Genomic DNA, 23,690 nt, shown 5'->3' on the forward strand with positions numbered 1-23,690 from the left:
AACATGTAACATCTCATTAATTTTCTTTAGTAACGGGCCGTATATAACGTGTAGCATTTGAATAATGCTCTATTGTAACGGGCCGTATATAACATGTAACATCTCATTAATTTTCTTAGTAACGGGCCGTATATAACATGTAATATTTCAATAATGCTCTATTATAACGGGCCGTATACAACATGTAACATCTCATTAATTTTCTTTAGTAACGGGCCGTATATAACATGTAATATTTGAATAATGCTCTATTATAACGGGGCCGTATACAACATGTAACATCTCATTAATTTTCTTTAGTAACGGGCCGTATATAACATGTAATATTTGAATAATGCTCTATTATAACGGGCCGTATACAACATGTAACATCTCATTAATTTTCTTTAGTAACGGGCCGTATATAACATGTAATATTTGAATAATGCTCTATTATAACGGGCCGTATACAACATGTAACATCTCATTAATTTTCTTTAGTAACGGGCCGTATATAACGTGTAGCATTTGAATAATGCTCTATTGTAACGGGCCGTATACAACATGTAACATCTCATTAATTTTCTTTAGTAACGGGCCGTATATAACATGTAATATTTCAATAATGCTCTATTATAACGGGCCGTATACAACATGTAACATCTCATTAATTTTCTTTAGTAACGGGCCGTATATAACGTGTAGCATTTGAATAATGCTCTATTGTAACGGGCCGTATACAACATGTAACATCTCATTAATTTTCTTTAGTAACGGGCCGTATATAACATGTAATATTTCAATAATGCTCTATTATAACGGGCCGTATACAACATGTAACATCTCATTAATTTTCTTTAGTAACGGGCCGTATATAACATGTAATATTTGAATAATGCTCTGTTATAACGGGCCGCATACAACATGTAACATCTCATTAATTTTCTTTAGTAACGGGCCGTATATAACATGTAATATTTCAATAATGCTCTATTATAACGGGCCGTATACAACATGTAACATCTCACTAATTTCCTTTAGTAACGGGCCGTATATAACATAACAATTTTAATTGTAAATAATCTAATAATCTCAGATTAACACTAGTAAATATCTGTTATGTATTTTGCGTGTACACGATTGTATTAATGTATTTTATGTTACAGAAGTTAAAACGCAAAGTAAACGATGTGCTTATATCAGTTTGATACTGTGTAATATGATAAATTCTTTTAATGCGTCATCTTTACGAGCCCATGTCTGTGTGAAGCACCTTCTATTTAAAAAATATATATATCTAAATTTCATTAAGTGTGAACTATATTACAGATATTCTTTCCATATATTACTTATGATCTGATCAATAATAATCATATTTTGGTTACGTACATTATGTATGTTGGTTTATGGGTTCTCACGTACTAACTACGGAATAAAATTTGTTGATATCATAGTTATCATCTGCTTTAAGTTTGAAACAAAAGCAAGACCAGTCTATAATCATTAATTGGCCACTTTCCAATTCAGCGCCACCTGGCGGATCATAATCCAAGATGGCGGCGTATGGTGTGTCCGTGTCACAGCACATGTTTTTAGTGTTTTATCAGCGCTACGCGTCAAATTAGACTTTTTCCAGAAAATCTTCGTGCTTAAATGCGTATATAGGTAAGTAAGTCTTTATTTTGGAATGATTTTATAAGGAAATAAGGCGATATAAGACCGATATACACTTGTTCAAATACCCCAGGTGAGAAACCCTGCAGAATGCTATGTAACTCATTTACACAGGTGTAGCATTAAAAATCGGTCATTGTATGATTCACGATTCATTTATTAGTTCTTGATTTGTATAGATCGAATAGAATCAGTCACTGCTTATGAAATGACGGCATCATAACGATGATAGCGAAATAAATAACGATATATCCATAAATACTATTTGCACCAGGTAACATTACAGGTAAGTTTGAAAGGTGTTTTGAATGCCGCCATTTTATATTTCGAGCAGGGTAGAGTCACGTGACATCAAGAGGTTGATAATGACAAAACATGATGATGAAAATATTTTTTTAACCAAAAATAAAAAAAGATTTTTAGCAGTCATGTTGATGTTTTGTTTTTGGCCCTGTTTTATGTTATAATGACAAATATATATATCTTCAGTTATGTTGTTTATTAGGCCTATTTAAGAACAGGGTAAAATCTGCTTTTGAATATTTTGATATATATATGGCTCATAGGAATCAATGAGGATATTCAGAGTTACCTATTTAATATAAGATATATTTCATGAGTATGACAGATTTATTTATAAATTATATTTTCACGAGTGTGTAGCACAAGTGTTATCTAATTATAAAATCTGAAATACAAGTGATATATATTTTATATCAAACGAGAAATTATTAAATTTTCTGTTTATTGCATTTGCAGTTAAACTTAAAATGCATTTGCAGACATCTGAAAGCACATTGAATGTATCTTTTATGTTAATGCATTGAATTCAAGAAATCTTACATTTGATTATGACTAGTGATTTTATCAGATTTCTTCCATGCAGTACAGTCAAAATCTTATATCATCACTAGTGATAATATAGGATTTCTGTCAGTAAAATGCAATAAATACATGCATATAGTCTTAATGGTTTATTATAATATAAACAGCTAATATTACCATGGAAAAGCTTAATATGTTACGATATCATAAGCTGTACTATTATTTATTGATAAGCTTTAACCTTATTAATCTTCATGTGTCTATTTATTTTTGTTTACTTATATAGGTACCAACAACAAGTAACCATGTCTCGAAAAAGAAATCATGAGGAGATGAACCAGTCTGCATCTACTGACCGTACACTGCACTGTGTTTGCAAGACCCCAGAAGATCCAGAAAAAATAATGGTTAGATGTGATCTCTGTGATGATTGGTTCCATCCATCTTGTGTTAATCTTGATGAAGAAGAAGCTAAGAACATTGCAAAATGGTTTTGTCCTGGCTGCTGTGAACTAATGAAAATAAACCCTTTAATTTCAAAAAAAGGACTCCTTAGTTTTCAAGGACGCGTGGCACCAACGACAGGATGGGGTGAAGATTTCCCTATTGAGGACATCGATGAAAGTGTTCTTGACTTTGTGAAAACAAAACGCCACAGGGTTGAAGGCTGGACACTATTCCGAGAGGGAAAAATAACAGGTTTGAGCAGTACCACAACTGGAAACTTGATATATTTCAGAGGTCAATGCCAAGCTGCAATGAAGCAGAAAACTTATAACATATACATGTGCCTGAAACATGGAGGAACAAAATTAAAGTGGGGGACATGCTCATGTCCAGCAGGAATAGATGGGCAATGTAAGCACCTTGTAGCCACATTGTTCTGTCTTATTGACTTTCACCGCCAGGATGTAAAAACAATGCCCGATGTGAAAACATGCACAGACAAGTTGCAATTGTGGCATGTTAGAAAACCAACGTCTGATGAGCCTCTTCTGTTCAGAGACATCAACTTTGTCAAACATGATCCGTTTAAGACCGTGAAGAAGGATTTGTGTGCAGCTGCAGCTACTCATAACCCTGTGCCCGAGTTTGCCAGATCTGTTACAGGTAATGATCTAACCAAACTTGTTAACCTGTTTGATGCATCAGGTTTAAACCTTCCAGTGTTGGACACCATTCGAGAAAACAATTTCAAACCTGTGGCATGTAGGCAACGCTGTGATGTAAACCTAGACGCAGATTTGTTTGAGATGGTTGACAATACTAGCTTCAGTGAAATAGAATTGCCACAGGCACTCAAATCAGACATCCAGCAACATTACCTAGTTAATGTGAGTGTAGACACCCAAAGAGCCAAGTTCATAGAGAAAAATACAAGGCTACAGAGCAAGACTTCATTCTGGTTTAATGAGAGACAATACCGTATTACTGCATCTAACTTTGGTGTTTTTTGTCGCCTGAAAAATACAACAGACCCTGTGAATACGTTTCAACAAAAGAAGAAGTTTTTCACGTCAAAAAGTGTCCGTCACGGTATCAATTATGAAGCTCAAGCCTTGGCTTTGTATCAAAAGGAAAAACCATGTGCTAGTTCACCAGTTGGTCTTGTTGTAAACCCCAAACTACCCCATCTTGGAGTGACACCTGATAGACTAGTAAAAGTCAACAATGAGATTAGACTGGTGGAAATCAAATGTCCATACTCTGTATTCAAGAAGAAGACAAGTATATTATCACAAATGAAGGAGAAAAACTTTTATTTGGAAAAAAACCCGACAACTGGTGAAATCCAACTCAAAAAATCCCACGACTACTTTTATCAAGTGCAAGGACAACTGAATTTGTGTGGAATAGAGAAGTGTGACTTTGTAGTATTCGTTCCTCCGGAAGACATTGCCATAGTAGAGATACATCGTGATTCAGAGTTTTTCTGTTCTAATATGTTGCCTAAACTCAACAGTATCTATTTCAGCCATTTGCTCCCACATTTTGTTGATTGTCTCCGCACAAAAGATCAGTGAAGGTCTCGACTTGTATTGTTTAGTACAAGAGGCACATGCAATACCCATCCAGACTGACATTTTAAATACAAACTTTACTTTATGTATATTGAAAAATGGTGTGTAGCCATATATTTTCGCATGTTGACTAGATTCTTTCAATGTGTTGATTATCATAATTATCACATGTCTGTGCAGATGGGTTTTACATACAACATGTACAAAAACAGTTTGTATTGTAAGTGAAAACATGATTCTAAAGTGACTTGGGGAAAACAAAATTTATTCTAATTTTTACATAGGATATTTCATACATTATATTCCTTTTTTGCACTCGTGACTGACACATATACATGTAATGTTCAATATGATAGTTAGTGTAGGACATATGCATGTCTCGTGTTAAAAGCACAATGTACATATATATTGATGGTTTCAGTGTACACTAGTACAATCTTAAACCATGTATGGTAGCATAAAATTGAATACAAGCACAAGTCATACAAATTATGTCCATTGTCACAATTGTACTGTACAGAATTTTTGTTGAAATACTGTTATTAGTTTCATAGTCATTAAGACATTGAATTGTGATATTTTTTAATTATGACTTGTAACATGTAAAAATTAAAATGAAAGTTGTTACTATTGAATTTTGTATTTTTAGTCCACATTCAATTTCACAGTTTCTTAGTTAAATTATTTATTTATAGTCATTACTTCTTGTAAAGAGTAAGTTTAAAAATATGTGAACAATATTCATTTCCTGCGCTATGCTGACATTTCATATACATGGTTCAATATAGTTTATAATTTAGACAGATTATTTTTATATTTTCAACAGTGAAAAAAGATTAACTTAAGAAAGGATGCAGTGAAATCCAAGTTGTCCTATATCATCACTTGTGATAATATAAAATTTCTTCAATACATTTTTATAGATCTAGACAACAACTGGAATATTACAATGTATGACTAGTGATAAATGTTTGATGCATATATATGATGATATGAATATCGGTTGGACAATTTCTGATATTTCATTTGTAGAAATGTATTATTTACAAACTTTTTTGCTTGGAATTTTTTCATGGTATTACTACTATGACAGTATTTGAAAATGCATTTTATTGTCACAAAAATTGTACAAAATTCAACATAATATTTTTGAAACTTTGATCACCATGGAAACATGTTTTATATGTATCATATTATAAAGTGTTCATATATGAAAAGAATCTGACATTTCATTAAACATGAGAGCATTATCAATGTGTCTTTATTCTTTACAAGTGGAGACATCTTTGGGTTGTCTAAACAATGTTCCACTCCCTGAGAAATTAGCCAAATGTCCACAAATATTCCATATCTTTTCAAGCATAGGACACAATGTGATGGGAACTGTGTGTCTCAGAATTTCAAATTCTTTGATCTTCCTCACAGCCCTCTCAACATGGACGCGCACTGTTGCTATTTCTCTGGATTGAGATAACTGATCAGGAGTGAATTGGTCTTTTCCACTTAAAAAGGCAGGCATTATAAGATGAGCACCCCTGTTTTCAAGATCTGTTGTAATGTCAAAGCCGCGATCAACCATGACACCATCTCCTTCCTCTATCAGGTCCAACAATCCACAATGGCGAATTATTTTCTTGTCTGAACATCGCCCAGAGTAGAGCGGAGAAATAAATGTGATTTGGCCACTTGGTGCGATGGCAATGAGACCCTTTGCAGTGTTGTGATGTTTGTACGAGGAAAATGTCTCCCGCTGACACTCCGAGGCAGATGGGTGTTCTATGAATATTTCTGTGCAGTCAATTATGGTTCGAGTAGAGGAAAAATATGTCTTGAAAATTGCTGGCATGGTGTTATTCACATGATCTCTTTGTGGCCAAATTGGTAGCGAAGACAGTCTGTTGTCAAGAAAAGCAATCCAAGTGTTGAGTATTTTTGACACATGTCCCTCAGAAAGGTTATACAGGTCACCTAAATGTTTTTCTGGTAAACCTTTCCGAAGACGAACAAGAGTTACAAATAACTCTTCCATAGGCGACAAGGATCTGGACTTTCCACGTTTGTTGAGAAATATGTAAGGTGTCCCTTCAGATGTGTTGTCTGTCCCTACATAGTACAAAAAGCTACAAGCCGGTTGTAAGAATGTGAAGAAACAGTGTAAGGCTAGGTATGATGAAAATCCTGTGTAATATCTGATATCAGAATCGGAATTACAAAACCGTAGAATTGAAAACTTCTCTTTGTTCCTAATGTGAAGTAGAACACTGTTGGTTTCTTTTAATTTACTCTTGTCTGGAGATTCAGCCCAATCCACATTTGTTAAACTATCCTCACTACTAAAAGGCTGGTCTACAAGCAAAGGCTCATCACAATCATTATTACAGCTTTCCAAAACATGTTTTTCTGGGAAACTTGTATTGTTGGATTCTACATTTCCACAATTTGGACTTTTCATGAGAAGGCTGAGTTTCCTTCTGACGGGTTTCTGTACAGTCCATTGAAATACTGATGGTACAGCAGTCCCTCGCAAACGTTTTCGAACATGAATAGCAGTGGTAGGATGGTAAGAGTCTGCGTTAAAGTGAACGGAGCATACTCTTGTCTCTTTGTTGATATCAAAATCTGCACCTTGATCTCTGCGTATAGCAATCACCCACTTTTTTGCCACTGAAGGGTCTTTAGGGAATGTATGAAAAGAGTAACCATCTTTTGTCTTGGAATTATTTGTACAATGTGGCACACAGCAGTGATGAGGCATTTTGTATCTGAAAAATATAAATCAAAGTTTGTTTTCATAATATGTTTTTAAACCACTAGGCCTATACCAGTACTTTTTATAATATTTATTTAAATACGAATGTCAGGTGACATGAAATAGAAAATACAATGAATCAATGGAAGATCACTATCCTAGATAGATCACGTGACTTCACCTGCTCTAAAAATAGTATAGGCTAAATGGCGGCATTCAAAACACCTTTCAAAATTACCTGTAATGTTACCTGGTGCAAATAGTATTTATGGATATATCGTTATTTATTTCGCTATCATCGTTATGATGCCGTCATTTCATAAGCAGTGACTGATTCTATTCGATCTATACAAATCAAGAACTAATAAATGAATCGTGAATCATACAATGACCGATTTTTAATGCTACACCTGTGTAAATGAGTTACATAGCATTCTGCAGGGTTTCTCACCTGGGGTATTTGAACAAGTGTATATCGGTCTTATATCGCCTTATTTCCTTATAAAATCATTCCAAAATAAAGACTTACTTACCTATATACGCATTTAAGCACGAAGATTTTCTGGAAAAAGTCTAATTTGACGCGTAGCGCTGATAAAACACTAAAAACATGTGCTGTGACACGGACACACCATACGCCGCCATCTTGGATTATGATCCGCCAGGTGGCGCTGAATTGGAAAGTGGCCAATTAATTCGCTGTATAGGAAAGCAAAATACCGTTACAAAAACTGAGTTGAACAGGTAAATGCCTGGGGCTAGGACCTCGCAGCGGTTGCTATGACGACTTGGTGTGTCAAACGAGCTAGAGCTGTGAATCTGTCGCCACGGGTGACTGACCCACAAGGTAAGAAAAATCGTCTGGATTACCGCGGCGGGGGGGGGGGGGGGGGGGGGGGGGGGGGGGGGTCTCCTTTCTCCCACTTCTTACAAATAAGTTACGGGCAGGTATGTTGTGACAGTCATTATAGTCTTCACCTATACCTTACCTGGATTTTACCTGTGTTCTCCAAAGTTCTCCAAAATTACCGGTATCTTATCTGTTTTCTTCGACATTACATGATCTTTACCTCTATTTTACACGAACTTTGAATTCATCTCATTTCATTCCTTATTAATAATTTTGCATACCATTTTCATAAACCAAATTTGCAGAAGACAGCTATAGTACAACAACGTAGATATTTTACTGTTTTAAATGATTGAAAATGCGAAACAAAATCACATCAGACCATTTACTACTATCCGATAACCCTTATCAACATGGCGAACTATCACTGATATTTTTCTTGATATTATTTAACTTAACTGATTACAAATCATATAGACATAAAAGTGTACTCGACTGTGAGTGGGTTAGTATACCATTTAACAATAATCAGGTGTGAAATTACGGTCGACACGGTCGTCACGCCTGTCACAGCACCACAGGTATCTGTTCTGTCGGGTGACCGCCTATAACTGCTGGTGAGTTGACACGTATGGTTTCCGTGCACGTCAAACATGTTCCGAATATATGCTTTTACAGGTTGTACGTATATTTAGCTTGAGTTTTGTTAAAGATTTCTTTTTACTGTAGGGATTCATTTTTAAATTATACACATTATTTACATTTAAATTCCGTTGAGTTAAAACAATAAACATTCGTATCACAAATAAAATAATTAGCGTAAGTTTGAACATCCACATACCCACGATGTTGAAACTTTACTTTAAGCATTTATTTCATGTACGAATTCCATTTTAAACTTATATTATTAGAAGTGTTGTAATCGAAATCGTTATTGGTATGCAACGAAACCCGTGTCCTCGTAATAAAGGCTATGGAAAGGATGATGTAAGTCGTTACACGTTATATATGTTGTATACGGCCCGTAATAAAAGAAAAGTAGTAAGTTACATGTTATATAGGCCCGTTGAAATAGAACATTATTCAAATGTTACATGTTGTATACGGCCCTTTACACCAGTATAGTAGAAAATTAGTAAGAAGTTAAATAAATGTTATATGCGACTCGTTACAATAGAAAATCAGTGAGATGTAACATGGTGCATACGGCCCGTTACAATAGCAAATTGGCATGTTATAAACGGTCCGTTCAAGCAGAAAAATAGAACATTATATAAATGTTACATGTTATATATGGCCCGTTATAATAGACATTCAGTGAGATGTTACATGTTGTAAACGGCCCGTTATAAAAGAAAATTACAGTGAAACCTCACTATTAAGAACACCTGGGGGTCCGGGTCAAAGTGCCGAGGTGGACCAATTTGAGCTAGACCATCAGGAACCGTAACTCTTAATTGACTGAACTCAGGTGCAAGTTGTATAGATTTGGCTAAATACATGCCATAGTCTTAACTTTAAATAAAAAGAAAGACAATTGTTTTTGTCTATCATTTCCTTTATTTTCTTCATAACCTTCTAAAATTTCTGTCTTTCTTTTCAAGATGCTCTGACCTGTGTTTTGCCGACCCCAAACTGTTCAGCAAGTTGTCGTTGGCTACGACCATTGCTACATTGAATCAGTTCAATTTTCTTTTTTAGTGATAACTCGTTACGTTTACGTGATGTGGCCATCATGAGCAAATTATAATAACACCTATCTACAGACCCTATTCGGCATTGATACAAAAACATCGAGATCGCTGAAAAAACTTGCGCTTGACCAGAAAAAAAATCAAACGTTACTATGTTTATTTTACTCGCTTGTATGTAATCGGGTCTTAAAACGACCAACAGCCACAAATCAATTATTTGAATACCATAATTAATAAGCAAATGTACGGTTATTACAATTTTCAAGGCAAGATAGATAATCTGATCACTTGTGTATTTGATCCGTCACAGCGCCACCAAGGAAGGGCGATCACCCGTAACGGTAAACAAAGGACTACAAACTAAAACCCGGCACATGTTGGCTTGTTACGAACAATGAAAGACTGGATGTTTATTTTACCTTCCGGTCAGTGCGAAGATTTCAAAGAGATTAATAGCCATTCTACTCACCTGTCGATACACTGGTCAGTAAACAAAAGATCGATAATTACGTATACACCCGTCAATGGCCAGTTTGACACGCATTACCGTAAGCTGTTCACGGTTCGCTACACACCAGGTAATTTTTTAGACACGACCAACTGGTCGTAATTGTGGGGGTAATAAGCGTTAATTAGTATTCGTTGTGACTGCCCAAGGTGGTCGTAATACGGAATAGCAAAGTGGTCGTAATAGTGAAGCGACCAATACAAAGATATATAGAGAAAAAAATCGGGACTGAAAATAAAGTGCCCGTAATAGCGGGGTGGTCGTAATTTTGAGGTGGTCGTAAGGTGAGGTACGTAGTAAGAAGTTACATGTTATAAACGGCCCGTTAAAATAGAACATTATATAATTGTGACATGTTATATAGGGCCCGTTTTAATAGAAAATTAGTGAGATGTTACATGTTGTATACGGCCCGTTATGATAGAACATTATTCAAATGTTACATGCTGTATACTGCCCGATATAATAGAAATTTGTAAGAGGTTACATCAGCATCACATGTTATATACGGCCCGTTAAAACAGAACATTATATATGGTGACATGTTATATACGGCCCGTTATAATAGAAAATTAGTGAAATGTTACAAGTTGTTTACGGCCCGTTATATTAGAAATTTAGTGAGATGTTACATATTGTATACGGCCCGTTATAATAGAATATTGCTCAAATTTTACATGTTATATACAGGATGTTAAAACAGAACATAATATAATTGTGACATGTTGTATATGGCCCGTTATAATAGAAAATTAGTAAGAAGTTACTTGCTATATATGGCCCGTTAAAATAGAACATTATCAAGTGTCATATGTCATATACGGCCCATTATGAAAGAAAATTAGTAAGAATATGTATGTTATATACGGCCCGTTAAAACAGAACATAATATAATTGTGACATGTTGTATACGGCCCGTATAATAGAAAATTAGTAAGAAGTTACATGTTATATATCGCCCGTTAAAATAGATCATTATTCAAATGCCATATGCCATATGCGGTCCATTATAAAAGAAAATTAGTAAGAAGTTACATGTTATATACAGCCCGTTAACACAGAACATTATATAATTATAACATGTTGTATACGGCCCGTTATAATAGAACATTATACCAAATGTTACATTTGCATTATCGTTGTCTTATTCTCATTAATTGCAGGCACGTGCTTACATTTGTTTATATATATTTCCTAAAAAGCGGTCTTATCCCGTTGAACCTGTGATATCACGATCTTGTATTGCTAATGTATATGTCTTTGTATATGTTGTAAAATCAGATTGGCTGAAACGCCAAAGGAATAAATGAATTAAATTTACCTACAGTTAAGGATCCACTTCTTGGCATTGGGAGTCCTTTTATATCATCATTATCAAAACAAACTGCCCTACAGGTAAATTCAACATGTTAGAGATACACCTGTTAATTAAGATGTGGTATTTACCGGGCTATTATCTTAACACGCCTCTGTGACCGCGGCTTGCCGGTCTCTGGCCTTTGTGGTGTTGGCCACTCGTCGGTTATATAACATTATCATGACCAGTCCTAGGACAGGACTTTTTATTGTTTATTCCACAGATCAACCGATTCCCGTCTCTGATATCGAAGGTGCATTGAGACTTTCCTATCTCCAATAATTTAGCTCGAGCTCTCCAACAAATGAAATGTAACCCAAAACCGATGAGTGGATGAGTCGGAACAGAATATCACAAATCGTGCAACATCGTTGCCTAAAATATTAGCATCTCTAGAATAAACTTTTAATAGACTATTAATGCAATGACTCAAATACGGTCTCTGGGCGAACCTCACACGTGAGGTCACTGTGCGGAATATATCCCTATATAGGCTATTAGAACCGGTAGATAATCAGTTTTGACGGTATGTATCGATACAGTTTTTGATAATGTTTCTCAATATTTATTTAACGGGTTTTACGTCTACTATTACAACTGACGACAAAACATGTGCACGTACGCTGACTTGTCGATCATTCTCACCAACCAATGGAATTAACGGACGCCTTTCTACAGTGTTTGATTGACAGAGTCAGAGATCACTGGAGTGTAACAAGCTTTAGTGTCTTGTCAATCATTCTCACTAACCAATGAAACTCACGGATGCCGTCAGATACCCCGTTTGATTGACAGACAGCTAAAACAGAATCATCTGCGTGTGACGAGCTGCCGAGAAAATCAGCGGTTATGGCTGCCATGTTTATGCAAAACACCGCATAAAAAGTGTTGCATTCAATGAGTAATGTATGACTTAAAATATGATTGAATACAAATCATTGAAATCACAGTGGTGATAGAAACAGAAACCATAATTGGACCTGAATGCAAAGCACTCAATATACATGATAAATATAAAGACATTAAATGGTTATCATAAATCGGTACATTTAGGGAATGTATATAAACATTGTACATGTAAATTATATTGCAGAAAGGGCCGTAGTAATGTTTTAATTACATTCTGAATCCATTATGCTTTTGATGCAATAATGTAATGTTTAATTCCTTTTTGTGTTTTCCGTTTAGATACCACATTAACGATATTACATGTATACAAGATACCCAGATAGGCAGTTATTAACAGCTCTTTTGTGTGTACACTTTAGAATAGATATACAAATAGTTGTCACAACATTCGATATTCCGCATATTTTAATATGGTCGGAGTCTGATAACATGATAACACCGATGCTTAAAAGATAACGGAATAAGGATTCAAATGCCGAAGTTTAGATATTTTGATGAGATTTGGAAAAGCTGTTCTTATGTCGCAGTGGTATTTTCTATTTTCCCAATTCAATGTCGTGTAATGAATGCAATATTTCTAAAATAAATGAATATTTTTTAAAAACGTGAATACGTCAATGGAGAATGCTGGATGGATGAAACAGCTTATGTTAAGTTACATTAAATATTAACGGCGCTTAATATATTGAGATTGTTTTTTAATGTTTATAATATGGCCATAATAACGCTATTGATGGACCAAGGGTCTAAAGCTTTAAATAACACTTGAAATGTTCTTTAATTTCATCCGAATCATAAAGGCTTATCTACACCGCCAACATGAAACCATGCATAATTCTGATAAACGATACCGATACCACTACCGCTACCGAAAGACGAAGGGATATAACTCGTGTAGATCAGCAAACAACTTGTACCCACTGTATATCGCGGATCGACATGGACCACGGGCTTTAAAATGAAATGCATGTCCACCACGTATCGTGGATCGTCGTGGAACACGGTGTCTCGAGTTGAACTATGCCCACCACTAATCGCGGATCGTCACATACCGTGATGCCGAGTGGATACCGTATCAGTCAGCTGATGTCCACGATATATGACGGACCGTCGCGGAATGCCATATCCGGTGGGCGAGTGGGGTCCGCGCTGCCCACGTCCGTGACGGACGCGTGGAAACCGCAAAGTCCACGTAAGCTGTAGTGTACATTTTACAGGGGATCTACATTGTATAGGGGGTATACATTGAATAGGGGGTGTACATTGTATAGGGGGTGTACATTGTATATGGGGTCTGCATTCAATAGGGGGGTCTACATTGTATAGGGGGGCCTACATTGTATAAGGGGATGTACATTGTATAGGGGGTATACATTGAATAGGGATGTACATTGTATAGGGGTCTACATTGTATAGGGGGTCTACATTGTAAAGGGGGGTCTAAATTGTATAGGGGCTGTACTTTCTATAGGGGGGTCTACATTGTATAGGGTGTCTTCATTGTATAGAGGGGTCTTCATTGTATGGGGGTCTACATTGTATAGGAGGGTCTACATTGTATAGGAATGATATACATTGTATAGGAGGGGTATTCATTGTATAGGAGTGTCTACATTGTATGGGGTCTACACTGTATAGAGGGGTCTACATTGTATAGGGGATCTACATTGTATAGGGGATCTACATCGTATAGAGGTGTCTACATTGTATAGGAGGGATATGCATTGTATAGGAGGGGTATACATTGTATAGGAGGGTCTACATTGTATGGGGTCTACACTGTATAGAGGTGTCTACATTGTATAGGGGATCTAAATTGTACAAGGGATCTTCATTTTACAGGGGATCTACATTGTATAGGGAGTATACATTGAATAGAGGATGTACATTGCATAGAGGGTGTACATTGTATATTGGGGTGTACATTGTATAGGGGGTCTACATTGAAATGGGGGTCTACATTGTATAGGAGGGTCTACATTGTATGCGGGTCTACATTGTATAGGAGGGTCTACATTGTATAGGAGGGGTATACATTGTATTGGAGAGTCTACATTGTATAACGGGTCTACATTGTATAGGGGGTATATATTGAATTGGGGTTGTACATTGTATAGGGGGTGTACATTGTATATGAGTGTCTACATTGTATAGGGGTGTCTACATTGTACAGGGGGTGTACATTGTGTAGGGATCTATAGTAAATAGTGTACATTGTATAGCAGGGGTATACATTGTATAGGGGATGAACTTTGTATAGGGGTCTAAATTGTATAGGGGGTCATCATTGTTTAGGGGGGTCTACATTGTATAGGGGGTGTACATTGTATAGGAGGGGTCTACATTGTATAGGGGGTCTACATTCTATAGGAGGTCTACATTGTATAGGGGGATCTACATTGTATAGGAGGAGAATATATTGTATAGGAGTATCTACATTGTATGGGGGTGTCTGCATTGTAAAGTAGGGGTATACATTGTATAGGAGGGTCTGCATTGTATGGGGGTCTACATTATATAGGGGTGTCTACATTGTATAGGAGGGGTATACATTGTATAGGAGGGTCTACATTGTATAGGAGGGGTATACATTGTATAGGAGGGTCTACATTGTATAGGAGGGGTATACATTGTATAGGAGTGTCTACATTGTATGGGGGTCTACATTGTATAGGGGATCTACATTGTATAGGAGGGGTCTACATTGTATAGGGGTGTCTATATTGTACAGGGGTTGTACATTGTGTTGGGGTCTATAGTAGATAGGGGAATCTACATTGTATAGGGGGATGTACATTGTATAAGGAGGTGTATATTGTATAGGAGGGGTATACATTGTATAGGAGTGTCTACATTGTATGAGGGTCTACATTGTATCGGGGTCTACATTGTATAGGGGGATCTACATTGTATAGGAGGGGTTTACATTGTATAGGAGGGTCTACATTGTATAGGAGGGGTATTCATTGTATAGGATTGTCTACATTGTATAGGGGGTCTACATTGTATATGGGTGTCTACATTGTATAAGGGTCTACATTGTATAGGAAGGTTATACATTGTATAGGAGGGGTATACATTGTATAGGAGGGTCTACATTGTATAGGAGGGTCTACATTGTATTGGGTCTACACTGTATAGAGGGGTCTACATTGTATATGGGATCTACATTGTACAGGGGATCTACATTGTATAGAGGTGTCTACATTGTATAGGAGGGGTATGCATTGTAAAGGAGGGTCTACATTGTATGGAGGGGTCTACATTGTATAGAGGGGTCTACATTGCATAGAGGGGTCTACATTGTATAGGGGATCTACATTGTACAGGGGATCTACATTGTATAGAGGTGTCTACATTGTATTGGAGGGGTATGCATTGTAAAGGAGGGTCTACATTGTATAGAGGGGTATACATTGTATAGAGGGGTCTACATTGTACAGTGGATCTACATTGTATAGAGGTGTCTACATTGTATAGAGGGGTCTACATTGTACAGTGGATCTACATTGTATAGAGGGGTCTACATTGTATAGAGGGGTCTACATTGTATAGAGGGGTCTACATTGTATAGAGGGGTCTACACTGTATAGAGGGGTCTACATTGTACAGGGGATCTACATTTTACAGGTGATCTACATTGTATAAGGGGTATACATTGAATATTGGGTGTACATTGTATATGTGGCCTACATTAAATAGGGGGGTCTACATTTTATACTGGGGTCTACATTGTATAAGGGGATGTACATTGTATAGGGGGTCTACAGTGTATAGGGGGGTGAACATTGTATAAGGGGGTCTACATTGTATAGGGGGTGTACACTGTATAGGAGGTGTATACATTGTATAGGGGGTCTAAATTGTATAGGGGGTCTACAGTGTATAGGGGGGCTGTACTTTGTATAGGGGGGTCTACATTGTATAGGGTGTCTTCATTTTATAGGGGGGTCTTCATTGTATAGGGGGGTCTACATTGTATAGGAGGTCAACATTGTATGAGGGGTTCTACATTGTATTGGGGGGTCTTAATTGTATTGGGTGGTCTACATGGTATATGGGGGTCATCATCCCATCACTTCCTACCATAAAATGCTTAGTTTTTCCTCTTCCAAAATGTATTTGATTAACAGATAAATCTACTTTATAAAAACTTTGATACAGCTGCTGGATTTCTATTGTTTTGGATAGTTTTATTAATATTCATGAATCTAGTCTGATCCAGTCAGTAGTAACGATAATTTCTTGCTGCGCTCATACTGTCATGTTGATTTCATTTAAGTTATATCACAAATAATTGTGCAGCTTGAAAACTGTCACTCATTATCATTTATTGCTGTCAAATCCTTTCTTTAACTAAGATTTCACTTGATGGATCCAAATCTTTGACATTTAGACTTCAAAAACAGCAAAAACAGTATTATGTTTGCTCTGATAATGTAAATGTAAATACAGTATACCATAACACTCATATGTTATGTTTGTGTGGAAATGTAAATACAGTACACCATAATACTAATATGTTATGTTTGTGTAGCTTTAAGTTGTTTTACCTAAACCTTAGTAACCTCCCCACAAACAGCCAGGATCAATATGAATTAAATTTCTCCATTGTCCTTGACCTTGGATACAAATTACCTTGACCTCTGACCAAGTGAGTGACCTAGTTAGTTAATTCTTACCAACTTTGTCATATTGTCATAACAAAACATTCATCAGTGAAAGTATACAAAATTTGACCTAATGACCTTGATTTTTGATATCAGTTTGTATTTTTGTGAACTGAGCTTATCGATTGAATTTCATGTTAATTGGTCTAGTGATATTTCATGTCTAGTTTGTTCAAAATTGTCCCAGTAATTTTGAAGATTAAAATGTAAAATTCACAGACCACGGACTGCACCATGTAGTAACATTCTATAAAAATGATGTATTAATTTCATAACAATCAACATTTGTCATTTTAATTCCAGACAATTCATACATCTGAAATTGGCACATCCAGTATTTGAAATGATACAGTATTCATTAATTGTTAAGAAATTGTTTGAATTATTGTCAGCATTTTGTTTACTATTAATTAAGCAAAGTTTCCATTCACAATACATCAAACACACAGCCACTAGTATGGAAATTGTTACATTTTCGGTATGAGTGACAGTTAGACGAGGACTAATAAAAACTTTTCCAGTAATTTATGACAATTTCTGATCAATGCTGAAAGTGAACATGACTATAATTTGACAAACAAGTCTTATATTTCCTCAACTGAGGGGCCGCGGTGGCCGAGTGGTTAAGGTGTACCGACACTTTAACACTAGCCCTCCACCTCTGGGTTGCGAGTTTGAAACCGACGTGGGGCAGTTGCCAGGTACTGACCGTAGGCAGGTCGTTTTTCTCCGGGTACTCCGGCTTTCCTCCACCTCCAAAACCTGGCACGTCCTTAAATGACCCTGGCTGTTAATAGGACGTTAAACAAAAACAAACAAACAAAATCCTCAACTGAAAGAAAAAAAATTGTAAAAATCTTTGTATAATTATTGTTTGATGCTAAGAAATTATTCAGAGAATGGCGTAACCAGAATGAAATATATTTAGTAGAAAGAGTCTGACAGACTCCTTAGAGTTATACATGTATATATAAACCCAGACTGATGCTTTAATGTCTATTGCAGTGACATTTTAGATTGTATATTGGAAAGAGTTACCTCCCTTGATTTGTTTTTTCTTTTCCATTTTTTCCCTTTTATCAAGCCTTATGTTGCAATATCTGCACAATAATTACCATGTTACACACAGAATGAGGTTATATGAATGAATGATATTTCTATTTGAGTTTACTTTTGTGTATTTGAGTATTATTTGAGAAATAACCAAACGGTTTTCAATCAATGATGAACCCCTCCGCAAATGTTTTGATGTGGTATGGGTACTGTATATATATTTTTAGTAAGGGATATTTCAGATATATTAAAACAGATATTTCAGTATGCCTACAAAATTATTTGAATTACTTAAATAAAACAGCCTAGTTTGTAATTGGTATTTAATCGGAGGAATCTACAGAATTCAGACAGTTTGGTTATTTTCGGTTATCGAGAAGTTTATCGAAAATATCAACGTTTCTGAAGTTCCGATGGATTAAAGTAATTTTTTCTACAACAATTCCAGTTGTTTTTCAGCTAACCGTCTTCTTCCCATACAGGAGCCAACTCTAAATAGAGTGAACTAACTGCTCCATCACAGACCCCGCCAACGGATCAAAAGATCAAAAGTATTTTTTAGATTTTTGAATATAGATTAGATAAACAGTCTATGGACTAACGACTGCTGGTGACCAGGAGGTCCATTGGTGTAATTTTGGACATGAAAGCTGGCAGTTCATCTAGATCTATTCCCTTGATGTTGTAGGTCAGTCGGATCCAGGTACAGAGATGGTCCTGGGAAGGAAGCTTAGAAGGAAGATATCGAGCCTTGCTGTTTTTATCTGGTAGGTAATTAAGGCTGCCTCTTTTGGTCCTAGAGTATGATAGTTTCACTACTGATCAGTAGTAACTGTTCCAGGCTTGGGTCGACTTGATGGTGGATGATATATTGTGGAACATAATCACTCTATCTGTTCCAATAAAATTTCATAAAATGTAGTTTTGACGTTAGAAATCGACAATTTTTACAAACAATCAATATACATGTAGTAAGTCGCCACAAGGCAGCATTAACACCAATGTTAACATCAGAATCCTTCAGAGAACCCACACTAAAGCGTGACTATATATATTTACATTTTGGCTTTTCTACAATAGGTAAGGGTTCGTCGACCAGCTGACAAACGACCAACTAGGTGAAGTCATGGGTTCTCATCGTCGACCAGCCGACAAACGACCAACTAGGTGACGTCATTCTGAATATTTATTTGTCAAGCCACAGTGATCAATATGAGGCAAAAGTGAACCAAATTAAGTCCCTAAAATATACAAATAATACTTATTACTGTTCGGTATATAGTATAGGTACATGATAAAATTCTCAATCAAGCACGCCTACATCAATTACAAACTTACAGAGTACTCAGTAACACTACAGACAATACATATCTGTTTCACAATAAAACAAAAAGGTAAAAATACTATATAGCTTTTGTATAGATATGCTATACATTACTTATATACATATAGATTAAACATGGATGACCAAGACCAATTATATGTACCGGGGTATTACTGGGTATTTAAGAGATTGATCTAACATTGATAGATTGGAAGAACATAGACAACGGATATGAAACAGTTAAATTACTAATAAGGAATAAATTATCTTTATAAACAATTTACATCAATGCATAGACATGTTTGAAATATAATTTTGAAAATTCACCCCGTGTATGGCAGAAAGGACATAAACTCTTTGTGAGAAAATTGTACAAATCAGTATAGCATCTGGTACATATCCAAAATAAAGATGAAATGGAAGAACAAAATGTACAGTGCCTAACACAGGTCAAGTGGTCAGTCATTGTCCAGCTATCTCATACTGCTGTACTGTAGTATTTTATAGCTATCACATTCTGCTGTACTGTAGTAGTTTTATTATAGCTATCACATACTGCTGTACTGTAGTAGTTTATAGCTATCACATACTGCTGTACTGTAGTAGTTTATAGCTATCACATACCGCTGTACTGTAGTAATTTTATTATAGCTATCACATACTGTTGTACTGTAGTAGTTTTATTATATCTATCACATACTGTTGTACTGTAGTAGTTTTAGTATATCTATCACATACTGTTGTACTGTAGTAGTTTTAGTATATCTATCACATACTGCTGTACTGTAGTAGTTTATAGCTATCACATACTGCTGTACTGTAGTAGTTTTATTATAACTATCACATACTGCTGTACTGTAGTAGTTTTATTATATCTATCACATACTGCTGTACTGTAGTAGTTTATAGCTATCACATACTGCTGTACTGTAGTAGTTTTAGTATATCTATCACATACTACTGTACTGTAGTAGTTTTACATTACCACAATAAAACACTGCCCACAGGACATCCTTCCTGTCTACACCTACAGCCCGTGTCCGGTATTTGTCTGTGTGTATGATCCTGAGGAACTCACCACTTCCACTGAGGAGTAGGACCCTGTTGTTGTTAAAGTCCCCTATGATGAGGTTCCCTACACTATCATACACCACACCTCGGGGGTAAAATACTTCACCTCCTGTTTGTGATGTTTTATATGTACTGGGGATGTCACCTCTGTATACAAACAGTTCCTGGAAGTTAGTATCCATGACAACAACATGATTGTTTCCATCACCACCATCATCTTTATTGCTGAAATCAACCACTGCGACATTGTGAGTGACAGGACACTCTGTGATCCTATATGGTGTACACACGAATAGTTTCCCAGTCCCTACAGCCTTTGTAGTGAGCACCATCTGACCTTGTGTGGTAAATTTAGAGATGTGTTTGGGCATGCCTACAATGACATGGTTACTGGCTGTAACACATAAACACATGGGATTCTCCTTGGTTCTGAATCTGTGTGTCAGATGTCCTGATACCAGCTCCAGGATGTTGTTTTCTCTGTCACAGACCCACAGTCTGTGTGTTGTTGGTGACAGACTGATGTCCTTGATCATCGCCTTGTGTGTGACCTCCTGTATTACTGTACCCTTCCTGTCCAGGAGAGTTAATGTTTTACTGTAGGTACTGGTCCAGGCCTGATCATCAGTGGTGGGACATATAGATCTAATGTAACATGGAGAATTCCACTTCTCCACCACCTTGGTCTCTGACAGTAGTTTATACCTTGTCACTGCTTTCTTCCCTTTATCTCCTGATTGTTGTTGTGTAGAGGACTGTCCCTGACCATCTGATGTTGAGACTGACCGATACTGGTCAGTTGATGTTTGACCTTGACCTGAGATGGTAACTTTCCCTAAAGCAAGCTTTAGGTGACCTTGAGGATTTTTGTTTGAAGTGAAGCTGACATTACCCAGGACAGGTTTTACAGGGAAATGTATTTGAGAATCTATTTCACATCTTGTATCATAAATGTTTAAGTCAGAACCCTGCTGAAGTGCTGTCTTACATTCATGTATTTGTTGTTTGAGTTGTTCGTCGTACAACTCCAGGTCCTGTTTGTATTTCTGTATCAGCTTTGAATTGTCCTCTTTCATTTTCTGATAAAGAGATAGTGTTTCAGCTGTGAGCATGTCAAGATCTTGTTTTAGTTTGTCTGTTTGCATTCTCAACTGATGTGACAGTTTCTCAAATGTACTGTCATTGTCTCTAAGGAGTGTATCAGTAGAGGTGATGTATTTAGCAATTTGTACCTGGTCATTTTGTTCTGTTCTGTCAATAAAGTTTTTAATGTCTTGTTTCTTCTGAGGAGTGATTTCACTGAGCTCACAAAGGGGATGGCTTTTGTGAATAGAGGAAAGGCATTTTGGACAAACCAATTCTTGACATTTTTCACAACAGAATTCCAGTTGTTTCCCCTTGTGATGAACACAGGTTGTCTGACCTTTTGTACGGATAGGTATTTTAGCTGTTGCCATTTTGATGAAAATTATAATTTCAGTTGTTATAGCACTATTGTATTATTATCAAATAAATTGGAGTTTTGTTTGATGCTTTTGAAGAATGAAATCCTGGTTATACTGTCCGCCCAGTATATGTTTATGTTAAACAATCAGTAATGTAAAAACACAAGAGAATAACTACCTCATGATGTCACAGGGTTACTGTGATGATCCAAGTTGTCCATCCACAGCATCAGAGTGTTAATTTACACTGTCCATATTTCTCTGCCTTCAGAATTCACAGCCACACTAAATTACACTGTCCATATTTCTCTATCTTCAGAATTCACAGCCACACTAATTTACACTGTCCATATTTCTCTGCCTTCAGAATTGACAGCCACACTAATTTACACTGTCAATATTTCTCTCCCTTCAGAATTCACAGCCACACTGGTTAACTTCCTTCTTGTCATATTGATCAATCTGTTACGTTCTAAATAAACATTTCCAGTTTGAACCAGAATTTAACTGCATCAATTTGTTATTTTCATCCTGACAATACCAGTTTTTATCAAAATTTAAATCAACTGAATTGAACAATCCTTCTGATTGGTAAATAATGTTGCCAAATGTCGGTTCTCGGGATGAACGCCCACAGGAATGTGTAGATCTAGCTGTTCTGGCGTTATCTGATATACTTCCTGGTTGTGTGAGGTTATCGACAGACAAGGCCATTGTGAGTCATGTTTACAAACTGTGACATAATTAAATGCTGTAGTTACCCAGGGATGTATCATCTGTTAGGTTGTGTATTGGGTAATAATATGTACATATGTCTGTTAGGTATGTGTATTGGGTAATAATATGTACATATGTCTGTTAGGTTGTGTATTGAGTAATAATATGTACATATGTCTGTTAGGTTGTGTATTGGGTAATAATATGTACACATGTCTGTTAGGTATGTGTATTTGGTAATAATAAGTACATATGTCTGTCAGGTATGTGTATTGGGTAATAATATGTACATATGTCTGTTCGATTCCTAAATTTTGTAAATTGGGTGTTAGATTCATCTGTGTGTCGAGTCATAAGATATACCTGTAGTGTGGGTAGATACACCTTTGTATTGGGTAATAAGACATACCCGTACTGTGGGTAGATACACCTGTGTATTGGGTAATAAGACATACCTGTACTGTTGGTAGATACACCTGTGTATTGGGTAATAAGACATGCCTGTGATGTTGGTAGATACACCTGTGTATTGGGTAATAAGACATACCTGTACTGTTGGTAGATACACCTGTGTATTGGGTAATAAGACATACCTGTGCTGTTGGTAGATACACCTGTGTATTGGGTAATAAGACATACCTGTACTGTTGGTAGATACACCTGTGTATTGGGTAATAAGACATACCAGTACTGTGGGCAGATACACCTGTGTATTGGGTAATAAGACATACCTGTACTGTGGGTAGATATACCTGTGTATTGGGTAATAAGACATACCTGTACTGTTGGTAGATACAATACTGGTAGATACACCTGTGTATTGGGTAATAAGACATACCTGTAC

The 23,690-nt window shown here is 36.3% G+C and overlaps 3 protein-coding genes across 3 annotated transcripts; 1 reads left to right on the forward strand and 2 right to left on the reverse strand.

Moving 5' to 3' along the window:
- Positions 1-1,495: 1,495 nt before the first annotated feature.
- On the forward strand, positions 1,496-5,749 carry LOC117329874. The gene is made up of 2 exons (XM_033888068.1): positions 1,496-1,644; positions 2,765-5,749. The coding sequence occupies exon 2, from the start codon at positions 2,784-2,786 to the stop codon at positions 4,500-4,502; it is 1,719 nt and encodes a 572-aa protein (XP_033743959.1). The 5' UTR covers positions 1,496-1,644; positions 2,765-2,783; the 3' UTR covers positions 4,503-5,749.
- Positions 4,744-7,930, reverse strand: LOC117329875. Its single transcript, XM_033888069.1, has 2 exons — positions 7,782-7,930; positions 4,744-7,261 (listed from the first exon to the last, which is right to left on the reverse strand). Exon 2 carries the CDS (start codon positions 7,252-7,254, stop codon positions 5,761-5,763), a length of 1,494 nt encoding a protein of 497 aa, XP_033743960.1. The 5' UTR covers positions 7,255-7,261; positions 7,782-7,930; the 3' UTR covers positions 4,744-5,760.
- Positions 7,931-20,518: 12,588 nt separating this feature from the next.
- On the reverse strand, positions 20,519-22,309 carry LOC117329876. The gene has a single exon (XM_033888070.1). The coding sequence runs from the start codon at positions 22,139-22,141 to the stop codon at positions 20,564-20,566; it is 1,578 nt and encodes a 525-aa protein (XP_033743961.1). The 5' UTR covers positions 22,142-22,309; the 3' UTR covers positions 20,519-20,563.
- Positions 22,310-23,690: the final 1,381 nt, after the last annotated feature.

The sequence above is a fragment of the Pecten maximus genome, chromosome 6 (assembly GCF_902652985.1).
Source record: "Pecten maximus chromosome 6, xPecMax1.1, whole genome shotgun sequence".
Classification (NCBI taxonomy): domain Eukaryota; kingdom Metazoa; phylum Mollusca; class Bivalvia; order Pectinida; family Pectinidae; genus Pecten; species Pecten maximus.